At 33.1% G+C, this 12,826-nt stretch overlaps 1 protein-coding gene across 3 annotated transcripts in view; it reads right to left on the bottom strand.

Moving 5' to 3' along the window:
• LOC129907620 (sorting nexin-2) overlaps nucleotides 1-12,826 on the bottom strand; it is a 243,346-nt gene that overhangs the window by 129,059 nt on the left and 101,461 nt on the right. For all 3 annotated transcript variants that reach the window (XM_055983919.1, XM_055983921.1, XM_055983922.1), the window contains exons 7-8: nucleotides 9,157-9,258; nucleotides 8,952-9,104 (exon numbers count right to left, since the gene is read on the bottom strand). In XM_055983919.1, coding sequence (XP_055839894.1) covers nucleotides 8,952-9,104; nucleotides 9,157-9,258 — 255 coding nt within the window. The remainder of the gene's footprint in view (nucleotides 1-8,951; nucleotides 9,105-9,156; nucleotides 9,259-12,826) is intronic.

Raw genomic sequence — 12,826 nt, 5'->3', positions numbered from 1 at the left:
CATAGCCGAGATGTTCCACCAAATCAAAGTTAGAAATGAAGACATGCACGTACTACGGTGGGATAAAAACGATCCACCTGAGCAACCTAGTACCTATGTCATGAGCGCATAACGTTTGGAATCAATTGCGCTCCCTGTATTCCTCATTACATACGCAATAAAAATGCAGACCATTTTGAAGGAAGTTAATTTAGAGCCGTTGAAGCCATCAAAAATTATCACTATGTGGATGACTTCACCGACAGCGTTGACACTCCCAAAGATGCATTGCGCTTAGCGAATCAAGTAAAAGAGATTCATTCGTCTACAAAATCATACAAACATAAGGCATTAGGATCCCCTGAGAGAATTCTTGACGTAGGGTAGGATGGTATAAGAGTGCGCGGTTGATAAGAGTGCGCAAAGCGATTTTCTACGGTTTGAAAGGGAATATACGACTGAATGCACTCATTTTGGAAAGATCTAAATGAGTTTGATCTGCTGTCAAAATTTTATGCAAATTTGTTTGTAAACAGAGGTGCTAGTTAAGTTTAAGTTTTTTAGCACTTTTTTTCCAACTTTTCTTGCCAAACAAATTGAATTTTCCGCTTAACAACAAAAAATAACAATAAACAAAGTATGGGACATTGAAAAGTCGACAAAAAGAAACATTTGAGTAACACGTAAGATTGGTGATAAAGTGCATTGTGAAATACATATATATTCTTCGATTACATGTCTGAACGTGTAAGAGTGCGCACCATGATGATGTATAAGAGTGCGCGGGTTATAAGAGCAGTAAATGCTATCCAAAGCTTCAAAATAACTGGCATTTGTCCATATACCAGCAAACAGCAGCTAGAAAAAGCAATTCCAACCAAAAAGAAACCAAATACAAGTTTTACAAAAAACAAGCGAATGAAAGTAACTAGGAAATATTGAAATTTTCTCGGAACCATTAATCGAAGACTAAATTGATTGTTCGTCATGCAAGGAGTGATGGGTTGAAAAGTACTCTGTTTATTTAAAGTTAGGCAGTTTTATTTGCGACTTTTGTGCGAACTTACACCTGTACGCAGCTGCGCACTCTTAAAAACTAAGCCGCGCACTCTTACACAATAGTGTGTATAAGATTGCGCAAATGACCTAATCTGGTATTTTGTTTATAACTATTGATTAATACATTTTTGTTACCAGTTTTAAGTTTTTTTCGTTGCTTTGATTATAAACTAAAAACTATATATAAAAGTAGTTAAATTCTTTTTGTTATTGTTTTATTTGGTGTTTTGTCTAAAATGCGCACTGTTGTATCACCTTACCCTATTGTATGAGCATGTTGTACCAACTAAACGAGAGACCCTAAAAGTGCTCATGTCAATTTTCGATCCCCTCGGCTTCATTGCCTGCTATACCATCGGCTTGAAGATCCTCCTGCAAGAAGTCTGGCGTTCCAACATTGGTTGGGATGAAGAACTTCCCAATGGTGTTCTATGCAAGTGGAAATCTCTTCTACCAACAATAAAATCGGTCGAAATTCCCCGCTGGTACATCGCACAGTGGGCCCATATGGCGTCTCAAAAATTTGTAACTTTGTTGTCTTTTTTACTGCTTCAAATTTGGAATATAATGCCTTTGATATACAGGGTGATTCAGGAGTAATGTGCCAAAAAGCTAGAGCGTGTAGGTTAGGTTGAGACAAGAAAAAAATTGTATAGGAGGGGGGGTCTATTCCCCCTCGTTTAGCCGGGAGGGGCAATTAAAAAAAAAATTGACTTATTTTGGAAAAAAATTATTAAAAATGAACGGTTATACCTACAATAACGTGGTATACCTTTTTGTAAAGCCAAAACCCTAGTCTTTTATAAAAATTTTGAACAAAGCCATTTTATGGCACAGTTTTTGAAAAATTAATTTAAAAAAAAAAAAATGGAAAAAAAAAATTCAAACTAATTTTTTTCAAAATTTTATGTGATTAAGTACTAATTTAGTTTTTGAAATTCGATGCTCTTATTTGTTTTGAAACAAAAAATGAACACCGTATTCAAAAATATCTTGTCGTTTTTGAGAAATTAACAAAAACCCAAAACTACTCTTTTCTAAAAAACCTCTTTATTTTCTGTTTTTACGTGGCTGGACTTGTTGATAAATTAATTTATGAAACATTAATCATTCGCCAATTATTTTTTTAACATTCAGACTTAAATAAGAATACAATAAAGTAATACAGTATTGGATTAACCCTGAATTGATCAATATTTTCATTGATAACACCTGAAAACATACCTGAGAAATTTTCTTACTATGTCTGGGGTGCTCGCCGCCCATGGATTCTAGCTTTAAGGGTTTTTAGACAATTATTGGTCTTCTCACATACTCCTCTTGGGATCCAAAGGTCGTCGGGAGTATGTGAGAAGACCAAAAAATGCATCAAACGATCCACGATACACCGTGAAAACGGTGAAGCATGTCAGAGCGAAACTGATGCTTTTCATACAACGGTGTTGGGCCTATTAATCCCATCAGGGCCCATCAAGGGTATTCTGGAGTACGTAAAAATGCTCGAGGAGGTTATGTTACCCTATGCTAAAGAGGATATGCCTTTGGTTTGGGTATACGACAAGATAATGGCCCAAAGCGTACTTCGAAAGCGTCAAAATGATGGTTTAAGAAGAAAAAGGTATGCGCTAGGAAGTTGCCCGCACAATCCCCCGACCCTAAACCCTTTGAAAACTTATGGGGGAATGTAAAAGATGAGGTCCGTGAGGTGAAACCAAAAAATTCGAAAGATTTGTGGCAGGTAGTGTGAGATTCGTGGTTTTCAATACCAGTCGAGAAGTGTCAAATTTAAATGGACTCTATGCCCCGAAGATGAATTCCAGTAATTAAAATAATGGTTAATCCACAAAGTATTAATGGTAATCTTTAATAATTAACGCACTTTCATACAACTTTTAATAGTTTTCTTACTTTTTGCCTTATAGTTGCAGTAAAATGCTATACACTGCTATTTTTGTGAACAACCACAAATTTTTAAAATGGATGTATCCGTGACAAAAGCAACGGTAAAAAATCAATTTTAATTTTTTCTGGTAATATTAATAAAATACTTTAATTTGCTATTTGAGGTTTTATGAAAAATATTATAACGTTGAAAATATTAGCCTTTTTGTTTTATTTGGGCAGCACTGCTATTATTATGAACACAACTGTACATTCTCTTTTTATACCATGACTTTACAGGGCAGTAGCAACATTTCATCTATACATCACAAGACTCCATGCTATAATAACTAAAGATGACCCAAGTTCAAAATTAATTTCATTTGAAATGCTTCAAAATGCAAGGCTTCAACTCTACCAATGCGCACAGATGAGCCAATACAGCCAAGAAGTAGCCGACCTAGTGCAGGGTAAGATCGTAAAAAAGAATTCAAAACAAATTTCTTTGAACGTTTACTTAGATTCTTTTGGTATCTTGAGAGCTCAGGGTAGAGCAGAAAATCTCAATAATAGCGACGACCAAAAAGTCATCATGTGACGTTTCTTATTGTACGCTACTATCACGAGGAGCACCATCACGTGTCACATGAGACCATAATCAATAAGATCAGAGGCAAGTTCTACATATCGCGCTTACGCGTGCTCTACAAAACAGTGCAGAAAAATTGCCAACGATGTAAGAACTACTACTCGTCACCAACAGTTCCACTGATGGCTTCCTTGCCTGCAGCACGATTGGCAGTTTTTGAACGTCCTTTCACGTTTGTTGGGATCGACTATTTCGGACCCATCTCCACTATAATCGGTCGAAGACGGGAGAAAAGATGGGGTGTCATATTTACTTGTCTCTCTCTGACCTGGGCCATCAGCCAGAAGTTTACTCTCTGAGTATTTAGGAAATGCAACACAAACAGGTTTTATAAATAATGGTGTAAATGGTGGTTAAAACCTATCCATATACAATTGTTGGACAGGCGTTCCGATTAATAAATACTTATAATATATCATTGGGACAGGCGGTCTCATAAACAAACATACCTACCATAATATTTGGACGGGCGATCCAATACATATTCAAATAATTATAATTGGAGTTTTTGTGAGAGATGAGTCACACAGGATTTAAAAGGCATGAAGTATTTACCCATGTCCAACGAAGGTGTGAATTATAGTACACCCAACCTAAATTTAGTATGGCTGAGTGCCCACCCTAATGTGGCGGCAACATAAAAGAAAAATCACCCGGTTCATGAATTTCCTATCCCCTGTTTATCTGCGCGAAGGTCCACGGGCTTAAAGTAGATTAATTTTAGCAAAATCCGTCAGATTCTATCTCACCATTTTAGAAGGAAAATGGTGTAGATTCCGTTCGACGAAAATACTCTTTCTCCAAATTATTAGTTTTGGAATGGGGACTTTGCGAGTTTATATAAAATAGTTTTTCGCTTACTTTTTTTATATTGGAATTGACGGAAAAGGGTTGAATGCGTCCACTGAGCTATTGGTGATCATGTTCATCAATGCACGGGATAGCGTGCGATGGTTGTATCTAGTTGGACGCAAATCTCAGCCAATGGGCTAGATGTTGCTGAATGTCCGAAAGAGAACACCATGCAAAAAGATCTGAGTAGGATGGCTATATGCTGTCACCTCATGGATGAGCTTCACCCGCCATTTTTATGGTCACTTTTTGAAAGCCCAATAAACTAGTTGGAACGAAAAAAGTTAGCTTAAAATTATTTTGGCGAATTAGGTTTTTTTTACGAATCTTTGAGTTTTGTGAAAAAGAGGTGTTTGAGAAAAGCCCAGTTGGGGATTTTTTAAATTGGAAAAGGAGTGAGCTGAACACTTTCCAGAGGGGAAAAATAAGCTCAGAAGAAAAAGTATTGTCTAGAAGGAGATCTCAGAGTCAGGAGATAGAATCTGGGGAATTAAAAAAGCTGGTTATCTAAGGTTTCGTAGATATCAAAAGAATTCAAATTAAAATACTTAATCTTTTATATCATTCGAAGACGATTTATTTTTCAGTGTACGGTTTGGTAAACTACCATAAAAGTTTCCTGGCGCCCATTTCAGTTAACACCCTGAATTTGTGTTTTTTTAATTTAATTCTATTTTAATACATTTTTTTATTAAGTATAAAAAAGTACTAGACTTAGTAAAAAGTCTCCAATAAAAAAGAGCCCACCCCAAATCTGAGCTAAGGGCACTAATTTGCTGTCAGTTATAAATCTTTTTCTTGTAGACTTTTCATTTTTTATCGATTTTCATTGTCATTCTTGAAGCACACCGGATTGTGCACATCACGTTTTGTTTCTTTTTTATAATTTTAACTCGTTTTGTTTATTTTGTGTTTGTGTTTTGCAGATATAAATCTGCCATCGTAAAAGTAATATAATCAACCTAAATTCGCGTTAAAAGATTTATAACACTATAAAGTGTACAAAATTATTTTGAGTGAAAGGAATTGTTTTTTTTTTTAAGAAATGATGAAATTCGGAAGTATTCAGAAATCAATAAAAATTAGTAAAAATGTTTAGTTTATAGCAGAAAAGAATCTAAGCAGTCTACACAAATATTTTAGGTTAAAGGGTGTTTTTTTTTTAGAAATAGGGAAAATCCGCGATAAGTCCGATAAAAACAGTGGTATAAATGGTACCCTTACGAAATTTTTTAAAAATGTTCTCTTTCCCGAATTACGAATAAAACAAGTGTATAAATTTTTTTCATGGTAAAGGGTATTTTTTTTAGGTGTAGGGAAAATATGGGTATATGTATTTGAAAAAATGAGTATAATACAAGAGTAGTATTAGTGGTACTGAAATTCAGCAATTATATTACTTCTGAGATTAGAAACAAGAGTCTAAGGTGTCTATAAGAATATAGTGGTTAAAAGGGTGTTTTTTTTTTTAGTGTAAACAAAAATGATGGGCCTCCCTAATGAAATTATGTAAAAATATTGATTTTGGGATAGAAAAAAAGAACAAAGAGTTTTCATAAAAAAAAATTTTTGGTGAAAGGTTTTTTTTTTTCGAAGAGACAGTAGAATCTGTAATTGGTCCCAGAAAGCAAAATATTCGTATAAAACGTTTAAGAAGTTATGGTATAAACATTTAAATGGTCATCAAAACCAAAAACAAAATTAATCTTGGCTTTTTGGGACCAATTACAGATTATACTGTCTTTTCGAAAAAAACACCCTTTCACCAAATTTTTTTTATGAAAACTCTTTAATCTTTCTTTCTATCCCAAAATCAATTTTTTTACCAAATTTCATTATGGTTGCCCATCATTTTTGTTTACACTCAAAAAAACACCCTTTTAACCACGATATTCTTATAGACACTTTAGACTCTTGTTTCTAATCTCAAAAGTAAAATAATTGCTGAATTTCAATTGGGTACCACTAATACTACTCTTGTATTACTCATTTTTTCAAATATACCCATATTTTCTCCACACTTAAAACAAACACCCTTTGCCATGAAAAAAATGTATCCACTTGTTTTATTCGTCATTCCCATAGGAAACACAACATTTTTAATAAATTTCGTGAGGGTAACTTTTATAGCATTGATTTTATCAGACTTATTGCGGTTTTTCTTTATTTCCCAAACAAAAAAAAAAACGTCATTCCCATAGGAAACACAACATTTTTAATAAATTTCGTAAGGGGTAACTTTTATAGCATTGATTTTATCAGACTTATTGCGGATTTTCTTTATTTCCCAAAAAACAAAAAAAAAAACACCCTTTAACCTTAAATACGACTGCTCAGATTCTTAGTTTCTGTTATAAATTAAACATTTTTACCAATTTTTATTGGTGTATCAATTTTTTCCCAGTTTGTATGGTCATATTTCCGAATTTCATCATTTCAAAAAAAAAAACAAAACAACCTTTCAATCAAAATAATTTTGTACACTTTATAGATTCTTAATACTTATTAGGTACAAACAAAACTTTTTCACCAAGTTTTAAAAATTAATAAAATTTAAGTCAGCTGTTATGATACCTTTCTCACACATAACTCAACCCATCAAAAAAACACCCTTGCACCAAAAATTCATTTTAAGAACTTTATGAATCCTTTGTCCCTTTTTTATCTAAAACCTTCATCCTGAATTTCATCAGTGTAGCATGTTTTTAACATGGGTTTCGGTTATATTTTACCTGTTGAAGTCGAAAAACAAGCACCCTTATTTTTAAGGGGCTATAACTTTTCTTGGAGCAATTGTATTGACTTTATTTTTATGACATTAGATTCAGCATCAAATATTCAGCATAAAATACTTTCAAAACATGTGTCATGTGATAATATTCGACAAACAATTTTGTTCACTATATTTTCGACCTTCAAGGAGGGGGCCTCTTGTCCGCGAAAAAACACTCTCCAACCAACTTTTTCTTATAGACTTTTTTTTATGCTTGGTTCTTACTCCAAAAGGAAACTTTTTGCCAAGTTTCAGGAGTGTAACAATTTTTTCTTTTATAAATGCTTATTTTATCTGTACTTATAGGAATAAACACAATTTTGCTTGGTAAACACATTCCACATTTTGATTTTTTTTTTTTTTTTTTGGGAATGACAGATGATAAAAGATTTAAGTTCTGTTTGCTTTGTTTATAGCAGATTTTCCTTTTCGAAGTTTCATAACACACTTTTATAAAAGATCGAGCTCCTAAATACCAATTATAAAAGATCTTTTATTTTTATATCTTTTATGATTCATAACAGAAAATTCATAACAGAAACGGAAGAATAGGCCCAAATAGCATGCGCAGAAAGTCTGTATCGAGAACTATCAGATGAAAGAAAAAAATATGACTTCCTAAGTTTTTGATAACTATTCTATTGAAGTTGTTGTTAGTCTTGGGAGTTGTTGTTGACTTTGTCAAACTAAACATCGTAAACTTATGACGCCATATTGCAAATTATACCATGACAAAAAATAACTGCCACCTTCATCACTTGACGACGATGAAGATGATGAAGAGGGAAATAGCAAATTTTTTATAATTGTAGGAATATTCATTAGCATATATAATAAATATTCATATTCATTTTGTGGAACTTTTAAAGACATTATTTAATTAAATTTTATTAATTGCAAAACTATAAGAGCTGGCAGTCGGTGGCTGCAGAAACGCTTAACTCATCGAGCTTAAGAAAAGTTTACTTTTGCAGTAAAATTTGACTGTGAGTTTCTTTGAAAACCATAGGTCTTCCCTCCGCAGCTTGGCAGGATTAGCGTAGTTAGGTGCAATCGGATGGCATTTTTTTTTATACCCTTTAATACATCAAGCTAATAAAAAAAAATTTCATGTTGGTCTTACACGGCTGTTCTAATATTCGTTCGAATTTGAAAACAGAAACGAGAATTACATTAAAATGGTCAATTTTTAGGTCTAACTCATCGAGCTAAAGATGAAATTGGTGCCATTCAAGGCGAATAAAACACTTTCAGAAAACGACGTAAGTATTTAACCCTATTCACACACGGCGTATAGGTCAATATGTCCTTTTTTATATAATGATATCAAATTACGTCTTGTATTCACATCAATGATTTTTCAGACACAAACATTTTTAAACAAAAATTAAAATTTTATAACCCTTTCACACCAATAACCCTTGCACAAAAAAATGTCATATTTTGGTGTTTGTTGTGATTATTTACCAGAAAAAGTACCAATCTGATTACAATGCAGTTAAACACGACACCTAGTTTGTACTAGGTGTGAACTGTTACACAAGTCTAACAAATGTGTTTCTGCTAACAAGACGAATTGGTTTTTTTGAGGAGATTTAGTCGTAATCTAGACTATGAACAAGATTATGAAAGTTGAAATGTATGAGAAAATCTAGTAGATTTAGATTTGATTTAGAAGTTATTGCTGGAAATCTTGATTTTGATTCGGTGTGAAAAAGGTATTATACTCTTATCGGGATAAATATTCCAAGCAATTACCTGATGTTGATGTGCCATTTGATCTTCAACATATTTAAGGACACTTGTTTTAATTTCCTTAATTCTTGTTATTTCAAATCGATCCATTTCATTTTTAATAGTTATTGATATGTCATCGAATTCTTTCTGGCATCTTTGAACTTTTGCCTCCCACTGTAACAAGAACATTTTTGAAACTAATCAAAGATATATAGAAACAACTTACCTCATTAACTTCCTCTTGCATTTGGTCGTTTCTTCCAGTCAATTCTATCTTATTTCGGCGTTTTGTTAGTTGCATTTGTGCGTGTTGCCAATTTTGGAAAACCTTAAAATAAAGAGAAACGTAATCAATTCCGAAACTTTCTGATTCTCTCCGATCCCGAACGCCGAAAAACACCTAAACACAGTTCTTTTCAGTTTAAAGTTTCTTGTCTATGTAAATGTACAGTGCTGTGCAAAACATTTGCAACTGCTTCAACTTACTATTTCCTATTTATTTTTTGCCTGCTTCCGCTCATAAATGAGTATTGCAATTTATATGGGGGAACGCTCTGAGAGATACTTTGTATCTCTAAACTTTTTATAAAAAAAATCATTCTTCAATGGGTTTTAAAAATAAAATAACAAAAAATCGTTGAATTTGTCTGTGCAAAACATATGCAACTTTGTCCTAAATTTTTACATAATATTGGTAAAAAGCAGTTTTACGGGTAGATTTGGAATGAAATTGAATAAACTTATTATAACAAGTGTTGTTCATTAGTTTGGTTCAACTAAGACTTGTGGAATGTTTCATTGTAACAATGTTTCGAAAGCAGGTCCCTCAGAACATTCAGCTCAACATATTTAATAAATATAACGGTAACCAGTCTCGAAAATCTATATACACAGAATGTTTTAATAATATGTCAAATATTTCACGACAATTCAAACAATTTCGAACAAGAGGAAGCGATAGAAATCGGTATTTGTCTGGTTTTTATGTCAAAAAACATGTTTCACCAACTGACAAAGTCCTTACTTTATAGGAAAACAACCGTTATTTTGTTCAAACAAGAGTGTTGAATGATTAAAATTTAATAAGGATACAACCACAATTTAAAGTCATGCATTTGACAATTAACTAAAAAGTTACAGGCCATACAACACCTCTCTCCTTATAAAAAAACACACTTAGAAAAGGACTAGTTTTTGAAAAAGTTTGTATTCAAGCTAGAAACTCTATTTAATTATTTTTTTTTATTTTTCTGCTTTATTTATACAAAGTTTAGTTATTTATACAAGTTATTTATACAAATTTTTACCCCTATTGTCAAAATTAAAACAAGTCTTCCACATTTCACATACGAATTTCAACTTCGATCGTTCGACTCTGCATATAAACGGGCCACCTATAAAAACTTCAATTTCATGAACGACGACTGACCACAAATCTACAACCATATCCCAATATGTCAAAAACTTATACGAAAGCAAAACCAAAATAAAAAAATCAAACTTTGAACAAATGCAGATGGATGTACAAATTGAAAATCAGGAAAAACCATTTTCAGCAATTTAATTCATTTTGTTTTATTTCTTACGTTTCAAAAAATAAATTAATTATGCGTAAAAACTACTAAAAAATAATCTTGAACTAAATTTTTTTTTTTTTGTTGTTGTTTTATTATCTGACAGCTGCGGATGGGCAACTGCGGAAACGTTTTTTTGGGAAATCGAATTTGGCTGCAGAGAGCGATGCCAAAAAAACACGCCTAATATCATCTTCATCACTGGTCTGCTAATACCCTCACGATAAAGAGGGTAATAGCAAACCGTTTATGATAGTAGTCTTCTCCAAAACGTCGACAGTTTGTTAGACTTTGATATTAGTCCTCTGAATGAGGATGATCTTTTAAACTCATCTTCTGAGTTGGAGGACGACGACATCACCGTGTTGGAGGTTGATCTATCTAGCCAAAATGATACGGCTAACCTTCAGCACTCCATCAAGGCTTTGGCCTCCCTAATCCTACGCCTAACACAACAAGCGGATGACATCGTCCTTATCCAAGAACCGTGGATTGTTAAATCCATGGTGAAGGGACTAAGGACTCCTGGATACTACATACTGTATGCAACACACAAAGGTGACCAAGATCTTGCATTCTAGTTAAAAGTAGCATTAAAGTATTTTTACTCCCTAATTTTAAACATAGAGACATAACCGCAGCCAGGCTTGAAACAGCCAAAGGCTTATTTTGACTAGCCTCGGCGGGTATGGTTTGTTTCGCTTTTCTTATTTCGGTTTTTGATTGTTTCGTCTAAGTCGATTCGCTATTTTATTGTTTCGTATTTTTGTTGTTTAGTTTTTTATTTATTTCGTTTTTCTTATTTTGACAAAAGTATACCCCGTTTTCTTATGACTTCGTTTTTAGTTTATTTTGTTATTTATTACTTGGTTTTTTCATTATTTCGTTTTGGAATTATGTCGCCTTTGGTTCACTTGGACTTTAATTATTTCGCCACCATTTGTTTCGCCCATTTTTTTTTTGTGGATGTCAATAGCCTAAGGGCGTTAAAATTCGCGCGAATTTGAACGCCCTTAGGCGGGTGCCTATTGTTTCGCTTTTTTTACTTCGATTTCTGTTATTTCGTTTTTGACACAATTTTTTTTGATTAGTTCGCCATCCTTTATTTGGGTTTTCGTTTACTTCGTATTTTGATCACTTCGCCCAACTATTGTCGTTTTCCAAAATTACGGGAGTGAATCACTCCTTTTTCGTGCAATTTTGGAATTTGTTCACGAAGAATTTGACAAGTGGAGTGATTTGACGTTTGCTTTGCATGTGTTTGTAATACGAAATAATGAATAAAATAATAACACAATCTTTTAAATTCACTTTTAGTGATTTTTTACAATACTTTATTGAATTTTTTTGTAAATAAATATAATTTCCTTCACAAAAAAAAATTAAAACAACCACCCAACAATTTGACAAGCAGTACATGAAGTCAAATGTAGAAGTATTGGTAATCACTCCGTAACTCCCTCAAAATTTTGGGAGTGAAGAATTCACTCCAAAAATTCACTCCTTTTTTAATTTTGGAATTTGAAATCACTCCTTTTGGAGTGATTATATAGCTAGGAGTGTCACTCCTTGAATTTTGGAAAACGACATATAACTTCGCCTCGTGTCTTCTTGATTTGTATTTATTTCGAATTTTCATTACAAGTCCAATGAGTTGTTTCGCCAAGGTTCATTTCGCTTTTAGTTTATTTTGGCATCTGGTTTTTCCGTCTTCAGTTTTGTGGATTGTTTTGGGTTTTGAAGACTTTTGGTTTAAAGATAGGCAAATCGTTATAATATAAGAGATCTGTTACCTTAAATTGTAACGAATTCGTTGTTTTTTTTTATTTTTTGGGCATTTTTAAAATTAACAGGCACTCAGAATGAGGCGAATTGTTTCTCCATTTTTTTGAGGATGTTAATAGCCTTCGTGCGAATTTTAACGCCCTTAGGCTATTAACATCCACAAAAAAAATGGGCGAAAAAAATGGTGGCGAATAATTCGCGTCATTTTGAGTGCCTGTTGATTTTAAAAATGCCCAAAAAAGAAAAAAAACAACGAATTCGTTACAATTTAAAGTAACAGATCTCTTATATTATAACGATTTGCCTATCTTTAAACCAAAAGTCTTCAAAACCCAAAACAATCCACAAAACTGAAGACGGAATAACCAGATGCCAAAATAAACTAAAAGCGAAATGAACCTTGGCGAAACAACACATTGGACTTGTAACGAAAATGCGAAATAAATAAAAATCAGGAAGACACAAGGCAAAGTTAAAGTTGGGCGAAGTGATCGAAATACGAAGTAAACGAAAACCCAAATAAAGGATGGCGAACTA

This window comes from Episyrphus balteatus, chromosome 1 (genome assembly GCF_945859705.1).
Source record: "Episyrphus balteatus chromosome 1, idEpiBalt1.1, whole genome shotgun sequence".
Lineage (NCBI taxonomy): Eukaryota > Metazoa > Arthropoda > Insecta > Diptera > Syrphidae > Episyrphus > Episyrphus balteatus.
Note: the sequence above shows the minus strand (reverse complement) of the source record. Positions and strands in the feature narration are given on the sequence as shown.